The sequence below is a fragment of the Cynara cardunculus genome (genome assembly GCF_001531365.2).
Source record: "Cynara cardunculus var. scolymus isolate 2C chromosome LG 9, CcrdV1, whole genome shotgun sequence".
Classification (NCBI taxonomy): Eukaryota; Viridiplantae; Streptophyta; class Magnoliopsida; order Asterales; family Asteraceae; genus Cynara; species Cynara cardunculus.
The window spans coordinates 17,230,155-17,241,481 of record NC_037536.1 but is presented as its reverse complement, the minus strand read 5'-3'; the positions used below and the strand labels follow the sequence as shown (position 1 = coordinate 17,241,481).

At 36.7% G+C, this 11,327-nt stretch overlaps 2 protein-coding genes across 2 annotated transcripts; both read right to left on the bottom strand.

Moving 5' to 3' along the window:
• Positions 1–37: 37 nt before the first annotated feature.
• Positions 38–7,062, bottom strand: LOC112517911 (26S proteasome regulatory subunit 6B homolog). Its single transcript, XM_025125324.1, has 6 exons — positions 6,458–7,062; positions 3,585–3,815; positions 1,763–1,921; positions 1,059–1,211; positions 404–487; positions 38–320 (listed from the first exon to the last, which is right to left on the bottom strand). Exons 1-6 carry the CDS (start codon positions 6,944–6,946, stop codon positions 186–188), a joined length of 1,251 nt encoding a protein of 416 aa, XP_024981092.1. The 5' UTR covers positions 6,947–7,062; the 3' UTR covers positions 38–185.
• Positions 7,063–8,008: 946 nt separating this feature from the next.
• LOC112518193 (root phototropism protein 2) lies at positions 8,009–10,573 on the bottom strand. Its single transcript, XM_025125808.1, has 5 exons — positions 10,509–10,573; positions 10,320–10,389; positions 9,861–10,238; positions 9,008–9,739; positions 8,009–8,701 (listed from the first exon to the last, which is right to left on the bottom strand). The coding sequence occupies exons 1-5, from the start codon at positions 10,568–10,570 to the stop codon at positions 8,210–8,212; spliced, it is 1,734 nt and encodes a 577-aa protein (XP_024981576.1). The 5' UTR covers positions 10,571–10,573; the 3' UTR covers positions 8,009–8,209.
• Positions 10,574–11,327: the final 754 nt, after the last annotated feature.

Genomic DNA, 11,327 nt, shown 5'->3' with positions numbered 1-11,327 from the left:
GAGTTTGTTTGATTTGGTTTATATTGAGTTTGTTTGATTTGGTTTAATAACACGATTCATCTTAAGGATGTGGATCATAAGCTTGTTAGTCGATACAAGTATGGTTCGGCAATAAATTGTCTAAACGAAACAATAAAAAACGACTTTCAACGTACATAGCACAAGGTCAATCGAACCATAGGATTTTACTTGTAAAAATCAAAATCAGTGTCGGGCTTCTTYACGTTGGTTCTGTAGCCCTTCTCGAAGTCCTTGGGAAGAATAACATATCGGTTCTTGCGGACTGCATGCATTCCTGCTTCTTGGCAAATTGCCGTGATCTGAATGCAATAACCATCCAAGTTTACATATTGTTCGATTTAAAAAGCAAAAATGAACGGGAAACTGCACGAAAACGACTTACCTCGGCAGCACTGATCTTGTCGGGCCGAGAAACATAATCTTCCAAGTCAACTTCRTCACTTAAATTCATTTTAGCAGTGCAAACCTACATAATTGAAGAGATATTAGAATCAAATCAGCCCGGTTCCTTACGGTTGTGTTTGGTATGCACATGGGACCGTACCGGACAGGCGGGAATAAGGTGCTAAGTTTTAGGGTTCTAATTTGAATGGGTATTTTAGTAATTTATCAATCTCGTTCATCTCCCTGATTTCTGTATCAGGGTTCCACACCACCTATTTTGGTAGGACATAAAACTGCATTGTTATCAATGTCACCCTAAATGTGGGACATGTTTTTTCCGAGAAGAAAAGATTCGCGTTCATTCTACCCCCCCCCCCCCCCAAATTCCTGGGTTTGACTGGTTTTCTTTGGCTTTATTAGAATCAAATTACAATTAACATCATAAATCATATAYCATCTCAAAACTACGTTATCAAAAATCAGGGGGATGGGACAAGATCCACAAATTATGTAAACCGCCCGTCTCAAATTAAAACCCTAGAACCTTCAACCTAGTCTTATCTAATCCACATAACAAACGTGCCACAGAGGACCAACTGACCAGTTGTAGCAAACTACTAAAAGAAGAAAGATATGAGCATTAAAAAAATTACCTGGAAAACAAGCCTCTTTTGTCGTCTATCAGGCAAAGGAAAYTCAATCTTGCGGTCAAGCCTACCAGGACGAAGAAGGGCCGGGTCCAAAGTATCAGCTCGGTTAGTTGCCATTATAACCTTAACATTGACGGTCTGRTCGAACCCATCCATCTGCAAACAAGCCAAATCCATGGTTTTATAAGTTCCAATCACTGTGCATCACCAAAGGGTCATTGGCCCAGCGGTCATGGGATCATTGGTAGATCTCAACCTCCATGGAGGTCAAGGGTTTAAGCCTCACCAAGAGGTGTGTGCGAGTTTTTGCCATATGTAAATTGTACTCCCTCCGTCCCAAAATAAATGCCCACAATGAAAAGGCATGTAGTTTTCAAAATGTGTAGTTATTACACTTTTCAGTTAACGAAATGACAATTTTACCCTTAATAATAGAGGGAGTGATCAGTTTCTACATCTCATAATTAACTAAATGACAACTTTACCCTTAACAACAGAGGAAGTAATTAATTTCTTCATCTCATAATTAAGAGTAGGATTGGAAGGTCGGCACTTCCAAAAGTAGATACGTATTTTGGGAGGGGCAGAGTATATACTCTCAAAAGAACTGGGCATCACTTACAACAGAACCAACAAATATAAACAATTTTTAGGAACAAATCAACATGAAATGGTTCATCRAACCTTTCATGAGCTATTCAATTCACCTGATTTAAGAGTTCCATKAGAATTCGCTGCACTTCTCTATCAGCTCCAGTCTGAGCATCAAACCTGGCAGTAGCAATTGCATCTACCTCGTCAATAAATATTATTGCAGGCGCGTTTTCTTTGGCAAGACGAAACACATCACGAACCATTCTGGGTCCCTACATATAAAGAATGGCTCAAATGAGATAATTATAGAAGTAATTAGTGATCCATCAGTAATCACCAAAGTTTAGAATACACAATATAGGAATAATAATACATGTTCTTTTTTCAGACCAAGTKATGAATGTGCAGAATTTCTAAATTCGATCTGGTGCTAAATATTGGTTATAAAAAGGATTTACGAAATCATATGCTACATTGCCTCAYATAAACCAAAATAAACGAATCCAGTATATTCCAAGTAAGGTCGGATTTAGGGTGTACGCAGACCTTGCCTCTACCCCAAGAGGTAGAGAGGTTGTTTCCGTGAAGATCCCCCGGTTTATAAAGCACTACAATGCACTACCTATTGACTGGCTACTAAGAAATAGCCGGAGGGAGAGAGAGGAAGACGCAGAAAACAAATGAAAGAACGATYTGAAGAAATATTTAATTAGATTTAGAGGGGTATCACATGATAAGCCAATATGGCAACAATATACAAACAAGACATGTGACGAATGTATTCTTTACTTATAATGTAGAAATACACACATGTTCTTTTTTTAAGACCATCATTTGAGTTTCGAAAATTTTCTAAATTTCATCCTAGTAGTAAGCTGTAGCTATGGATAAAAATAGTATATATATATATATATATATATAGAGAGAGAGAGAGAGAGAGAGAGAAAGGGGATACATGGTAAGCAGACGAGAAACCATGTTGAAGGAAAATTCAATAGAGCAGTTGACTCTCCCATTATAAACAAACCAATACGAAAATGATACATAAACAAGGAATGTGATGCACATACTATTTATAGAACACATTTGCTTCAATATCAATAGACCCCGCAATGCATATGATTTTGATGATGATGATTATATGTTCATAACCCACAAATCAGTGTATGAATAAAAGGCTGAGCAGAGAAAATGGTGGTAGAGAAAAGAAGACTGAAAAAACCAGGTACAGTCCTCACCAGGTTCAGGTAGCATTTTAATGAACTAAAAAGTTTGTTGAATTTCAGAAAGGGAGATGCTACTTGATATAAAGGCAGCAATTTCAACTCATTTATGTGAAAATGGATCARTTTGGTTTATATTTTATTGTCAATGGGTCTAACACATAAAATTACACTTTATTGAAAAGAAGGGTTTACAGCCTCATAAATTGCTTTATTAAAAAAAATCAGATCGTTATTTTAATAATGGGCTTTTATCATATTTAATATATAAATCATGATATATTTTGACCCACCCTAAAAGTGTTGGCAGGTTAACCCAGCACATTTTGACCCACCYTAAAATTTTATCCGTCTTGAGTCTTGACCCACTTGACCAATCCCCCACTCCACCTCCCAATTTTGCCATCTATACTCAATCCTTGCCATTCAACAAAATGGATAAAGTATATTGGTTCAAAACATTATCTTTAGTATGTACATAAAGACAAAATATGCGTGTGAACCAGTGGGTTGAAACAGCTCTATAGAAAACCTACCCTTATGTCCTGAAAAATGTGACTTTTTTCATCGTAAATTGCAAGAACAAGGGATTTAGTAATTTACTTGGGAGGATTTGTATATAATATATTATATATACATCAAATAGAATCTATGTATAGCACGTACACACCACTTCAACTCGATGTATTAAAAATGGAGAATAAAAGCATACCTCACCCAAATACTTCTGAACAAATTCTGAGCCAACTACCCTAATAAAGGCTGCAGTAGTATGATTTGCAACAGCTTTGGCGAGCATGGTTTTACCCGTGCCAGGAGGACCATAGAGCAAAACACCACGGGGAGGATCTATACCTATCTGTTTGTACAATTCATGATGGGTCAAAGGCAACTCAACAGCTTCGCGTATTTCCTGCTTTTGAATGTCACATCCTCCGATATCCTATCAAATCACATGGCATGAAACAGTATTATTAACTTTGCACAAACCATGTGGATCTCAAAGACATATAGCAACTGAATTAAAAAACAAACTTAAAATCCACATATGAAACCCGGGACAACAATAAACCAGAAGCAGTAGGAAAATCATGAATTACCATTTCTCAAGTTCAGTTTTCTAAGGCTTACTTTTGCTACTTAAACACAATCCAAACTTCCCTTGAAACCATATTTATATCATGCATGAAAATTGGCATTATAAAAATTGGCCGTACCTTCCCTCAATACACAGTATACTAGAAAAGACGCAAGTCAATTACCAGGATAACGCATTGTAACAATTGGCCGTACCTTCCCATCCCAACTAGCTAAAAGGTAAGCCGCCAGAGCTCGAAAACAACACAAAGCCTAACATCAACACATCCATAATAGAAAAGATGCAAGTCTATTACCATCATTCTTCTTCTATCATAAATCCATCACTAAATTAAGTGTTTTTAAATGCCATATGTGATGCCCTTTCTTCCTCAATCATCCTAATAACCAATACCTCTCTCTCTTCTTCCTTTTACTAGTTTAAAAGGTTCCAAAAATATCATTCAAAATAAGACAAAGCACAGACAGAAATGGCAGTGGTTTTGAATGAATAATATGTGTACCGATTATCAACTGCATATAACTAAATGAACAAACATCCACTGAGCTATATAGAGATTAAAAACAGTCATATAATGCTAAGCTAGCTAGCAAAAGCAGCCTATGCATAACACATAGGATAGAATAAAGCATGAATCTTAACTGTAAAGAGGATGCCTGTTATTTAATATTACCTATGATTTGTACACACAGAAGCAAATCTCAGGATTTAATATTGGTTCAGGCAGAAGACTTCAAACAATACTAATGTCTGAAATATACATGGAGCAGAGTATAAAGAAAAAAAGGAAAAGGAATTTCTTTCGCCTCAAACAATGGATAAAGCTGTTACTTGGAGCAAGTTTCAGTTTCATGTTCATACATAACTATGAGAAGGCTCATTGTTACACTTGAAACGATTTTGCATGAGCAGCAAGATCAAATATGCTAAAGAATACATGAATCTTGATGTCAATACTGTTAAATAAACCAGATAAAATGGATATAAACATCCACTAGCGTCACAAACAAGCATGTATGTTTTGTGATTGAGTAGGCAATGCAAGTAGTATCCCATATGAACAGCCTCATGACAAAAGAATATGTATGTATATATAGAAACACTTTGATCAACAGTGAAGGCAGAAATGAAACTGATGTGGCAGATTGTTCTTTGATATTGCCTTTGTAAGCATTGATAAAATATGATACTTTAAAAACTTTATTGACATCATGAATACTGAAAAGTTTCTATATAAGCTTAGAGTATACGGGTCTAACTCACTTTACCATGACAAGAAGAAATTCTAAGACGATCCTAATACCTCTTTGCTACAAAGAAACAAAATGTGAGGAAAGGAATAAGTGCAAGCAATTCTCTAAGATATCAAACTTCATAGACCACATACACATATGCAGAGCTCTAATCTCCTTATAAGAATGGTTTTAAGTTCCTTATATGAAGCTCTATGTTGAATGGATTATCAGCAGAGGTATGTTGAGTTCAAAACAGAATAGAGAACACCTAGGTGCAATAGGGAAGTCTGTTTTAAAAATTAGAAAAAGATTGGACTTTAGAAGGCAACAATTATAGTTAATACAATGTGGTGAATCCATCCAGATGGAAGGTCTGCGAAGCGAGAATTAGCACCATATTACAGAAAGCTTATCCAATCATCTTATCATCCAGTCTCTGCTGCTGCAACAATCTTCTTTCTATCCTAATCTGATATTCCAGTTTCGCCAGTTTTCTGTCTTCACTGCTCATAGAATAACTAATCAACCAAAAGACCTAGGAGCCAAGTCAGCAGATCTAGTGCATGCTATTTCGACATTTAAACTTACATTTGGCCATGTGTATGATTACAACTGGACCCTGTTAAAGAATAAGGAGTTCCAAATGTAACACGCAGAATAACAAACTAGAAAACCAGTACATACATGGAGGACCAATATCCTCAAAACTGCTAAATTATTCGTGTATATGATATACACATTCAACATAAAGAAGGGTACATCAATGACTTGGGCTGTTTTTGTGCAACAATAACCATGCCCATATTCTGATAATCTTAGAGATTGGTAACTACTGCGCTTGAGGTCTCAGTCCTACCAAGTACCCAACACTCTAAAGCTGTTCAAACATTGCGTAAAATATGATAATATTCAGTTATATGCTAAATGKCACTAATGCATATAAGGATTCTATCATGTACACAAAAAGTGTTTTGCCCAGTTGCAAGATTTCTGAATCTGTTGGGATAAATATATCGTTACAAGAAAGTAACAGCTACTGACTGAAAATCCACCCTCATGATGCACATAGACTTGGATGGAGTACCAAAAACAATGAAAACCCTAATTAAAATGGATTAGGGTACTAGAAACTTATGTTAGATAAAAGTATAACATAAGCGAAGTTAAAATAAGCCCTACGAACTAATGAAAATCCACCAAATTTCATGTTAAATACTCTGAACTCAAAATTCCTTGAGAGATATTACTCACGTTGTAAGTAACATCTGGTTTCTCAGACTGGCTAAGAAGAGAAATACTCGAGTCAGCCTCCGGTGGCAACACATCAACGAGAGCATTAGAATGGCGGTGCAACGCCACAGATGCCGAGGGCTTCAATAACTCCCGATTAATCGTGCTCAAAATCCTAACATAGTAATTAGACCCTGTAGTTGACCCCACAATGCCATTATTCTGGTCGATCATCTCCATAAACTGACCAATTACGAGCGGCACCGATTGGATCCGCTTAACCTCCTCTTGAGATCTAAGGAGTTCTCGCTTGAGATTTTTTTGCTCATCTTTAACGTACTCTTCCTGGATTTCAATGAACTCGATTTGGCGGTCTAGGGATTTGAGACGAGTGTAGAGGTCATCTTCGGTGTCGATTAGGGGAGAGTCCATGGTGTAGGGATTGGGAAGGGTTGGTGGTGGCGTTGCTGATGAGGAGGGTTTAGGCTCCAGAACCATAGTCGAAGCCATAGTCGTCGGTGATGGTGGTGGTGGTGGCGGCTGCGGCGGCAAGGCGGTGAAATTTCTGAAGATGGGAGTCCGGAGAACGATAGAGAACGAAATACATTAACGAATAACGATGTCGTGGGCAACAATTTATCGTATTTTAACCACAAAACTTTTTATTTTTATAATCTGACCACAAACCATTTTCTGTTTTTCTATTTGTTGCCCATTTTTTATTGCTACATTTCCTAAAAGACATTTTTGCCATTTAATTGTTTATTTAAGTGGCTATTTTCATGGTTTAAACTAAATTTCGTATAGATAACTTTGTTTGTAAAAGTACTTATTAACTTATGTGGTATTAAACCGGAGTTAAATAAAACAGGATTAAAATTATAAACTGGTAATAAGCAGTTTTTCATAAGTCATGAAGAATTAACTTATCAAAAACATCTTATTATCGGTTTGGCACCGGTATAAGCAATCACAAACACCCCCTTAATCGGGAGGGTTAGATTTGGAAAAAAAAATTGGTTTTCAGTATACCAAATCGAGTTCTTTCCCAGACCTGGGTTGAGTTCTTCATCAAATCGATTTCTTCACCAAATCTGAGAACTGAGAAGGGAGAGTGACTGAAGACGGTTGAGCCAAAGGTGAGATACCGAGGAGGGGTTAGTGACGGGAGCAAGAAATAAGAAGCGTACATGGGGGTTTGTTATTTGTTTTTTATTTTTCTTTTTATTGTTATTGTTATTCTTAGCAAAACAGGTCCTTGAGACAATTACAAATTTCATAATACAGTGAAAATATGAAAAATACTTCTAAGTTAACAAAGATTTTAAATGACTGTTAATATAAGAGACCTGATCCATAAAAAATATGAAATTCAAACACAGGGATGAATTTGTAATTTACTCTTATTTCTAATTTTTAAGGATGTTACATGGACCACTTTGATGCGACCAAAATCCAAACTAAATCAAAATCAATTTGTTGACCAAGCTTTTGTGACTGTATATACCAAAGTAAACAGAGCTGAGAATAGATATAAACTAAGATACAAGAATGATACTCGGAACCAACATATGGATCAAGAACAAATCTTTAATTTATACACACGCTTTCGGGTTTCTCGTATAGTTACATATAGTGACATAAACAACAGATAAAAAAGGCAAATCATGATTAAAGAACAGTTTGAAGGGTTTAACTAAAAAACGAAAAGAAATCACACTCTCACACCAGCTAACCTAATTCTTCGGTAATTCAAAAATAAATTTTACGAGACTAGGAGATGGAGAATCGTCTCCTCCTAGGCTTTGTGTGGTCAACGTCGTCACCATCATCGACGATATTAGAAGTGTCCTTTGATCCATGTTTGAAAGGATTCAACTTTCCCAAGGTCTTGGACATCGACGAGAAAAAACGATGTTTCTTTGGGTTACCTATTCTAGCAGACGTTGATCCTACTTGATTCTTGTGTTGTATATCAGATATATAAGCCTTCATTTGCAATAACTCAGATTTTAAGGCTTCGTTTTCTTTAGCCAATGACACGTCTGCTTGTACTTGGGACCTCATGCTCAATGCATCAGGCGTGTTGTTCTCGGTCTTCCCACTTCTAATCTGTAATTGATCGAAGTACAGTGCGTGCAAAACTATCTGTACGGGCAATCTTTTATTCTGTGAGGCGTGTACCCTTGCTTCGTAGGAGAGTCTTAGTGGGTCCATTGCGCTACAAACTTTCTCACGCTCAATTTCATCCAAGTTTGGATGAGCCTGAAAAGATAAAAGTTGAATAATTACTAATTGAACATATGTGTTTGTATTCTTAAAGACTTTGGATTATGCGATACCAGCCTGTTTTCGTAAGACATGTAAAACCACAAAAAAAAAAAAAAAAAGTAAACATTCATAGCAAAATACTGAGAAGGTAAACCATTCACAATATTTTTACTATAAAAATTTTGGTTTTTTTTTTTTTTGTTTCTTAGTATTAAAGGTTTGGTGTTATTTTATTGCTCACCAAAAATTCTCATATAACGATTGCATATAATGTGATCAAAATTGAAGTAGAATCGCTACCTTGAGGTATATATCAATGGCGCGATAAAGATCATCATCCAATTTTCGTGCATTTTTAGGCACCAAATTGGCAATTCCGTTGAATTTTGAAATGCTCAATTCAGCAACCGTCGCGATTTCACCGAGGTACGCATCAACCGTCTTTGCAACCCTAAGCACGGCGGTCGACGAGATTTCTCTGAAATCACCGCCGTTGAACACCGATACGCTCTTCTCCTTCTCCACGAATCCGGAGATGATCCTCCTTACGCTCTCCAAGTCATACAATGTTTCTCCGTCAAAAGTGTAAGACAACACAAGAAGGTCATCGACGGTGACATGTTCTAACATAGCCGATATCCGTTTCTCCAGCTGCTTCTTCCAAATATCGTCGTTTTCAAGGAAGATTGCCGTGCGGAGGAGGCAACAAAGGAAACTGATAGGAAAAGATGCTCGTTGATTTTCGATGGGGAGTATAGCAATGATCGATTCTAGGAGCTTTCTTTGCTGGTTTCTGGTGCCGGAGTCCATGGAGATTGAAGATTTTCTACTGTTACCGGATTGGTCGCGAACGAGGTCCGGCAACGCTCTCTCGGTGTAGGTTATGATAGCGCTAGCAATTGTGAGTGCTTTTGCGCCTCGTGATTTCATCGAAGCAATTATTTTCTCGAAGATTTTTATGTGGACGATCGATAGTTCATCTGTCCACCAATTCGGCGGTGAACGGCTCGGAAAATTCGCTTCGTTACAAGCCTGCAAATGGAATAGTGATCCAATTATATTTCTCAGATCTACTAGGATTTCGATTTTCGAAACCAATTTTGAGGATTTCTCAAGATAACGAAGATACATAAACACGTATCCTATAAGTTACCTTAGCACTCGCCACTTCAACACATCGTTGAACGATGTTGATCTGTTCAGCTATGGGAAGAAGATCTTCACAGGATTTTAAGACAACAACAGCCCCGGAGAGGCTCGTTAGCGCTACCTGAACAAGGAAGTCGTCTGTCCGGCCGGCGAGGTTGCCGTCACAGTATTGGTCAGTCATGTCGAGATACTCTGCAGCACAGCGTAGTGCTGCTACGTTATGTACAGTGATTTCGAAATTGACACCATAGCAGAACTTTGCTGCTTTCTCGAAGATTTCAGCTCCTCCGGGGATACTCGAGAGATCTAGCCTAGCCATATCAGGTTCTTTCGATTCGAGTATTAATCTTCGTATGTAGTTGCTCTTTGCTACTAACATGAACTGACATAACAATAATTGATCTATCAGTACTTATGGACAAATCTGGTTTCTAAAAGTTATTCCGTCATGGATTTATCATACCTTGTGAAGAGGGAACTTTGCTTCACCGACTTGTACAACAATATCAGTTGGGATGTCTTGAGAGAAAACCCTGATTAAGAACAGATGAAAGAAAACAACAATGAGCGTTTTGAAAAACTTAAAAGAGACAAGCTAAGATGATAACACTCTTTTAGGGTAATTTGTAAGTTTTAAGTTGTGGATGATTACCATTGTCCAGTTCTCTCCATTGCAAGAGAAACTCTATTGGTGTTCTTGGCATGAGCAGCCATGGCTTCAAAGATGTTGGGAAGATAAGGCGATGATGATCTCTCGTGTTACGGGTTATATAAGGATGATAGTATTAGTAATAGAATAGTCGTACATGTTGCCTTTTTTTAATCCACTCCTAGTAGGCTTTTGTTTGGACATTAGGAGGAAAGTATTACATTGTGGTCACCTACTTAGACATTTTTCGTTATCCAACTTTATTATTAAATATCAAGTAAAACAAATTGCATCATGTTACCTACTTCTTTATCCATGTAATGACTCTATGGTTACTTACCTAATGGGTATATGATAGGTGTAAAAATAGAATTTATGGGAATTTGCTTTCTTTGGCCCCTTCTTTTAACTTGCTATTTGTAATAAATTTGATTAGTATCATACAAGATTCTACTGATGATAGTGCCAATGTTTTTCTACTACTTGAATTCAGGATTTTAGTCCAACTTACAGTAATCACACTTAAGGCTTGTTTACATTTTGCTTAATCAACTTAATCGATGATTTATTTGTTTGATTATTAGTTAATGTTTATTTTTTGGTTAAGTTGCAAGTAATACCTAGATTTTTCTGTATTGAATGAACCATCATGTATTTATTGTTCTATGTTAAGTTATTTTGTTCTAAATATATCTTAATAAAATAAAATAAAAAAAATACCCTCTTGGCTCATGTAGGTATAGCTTGAAACAAGTATTAACTTTACAACGTTTATTTGATCTTTTTCATTATCTATACTATATTATAAAGCATTTGGCTAAA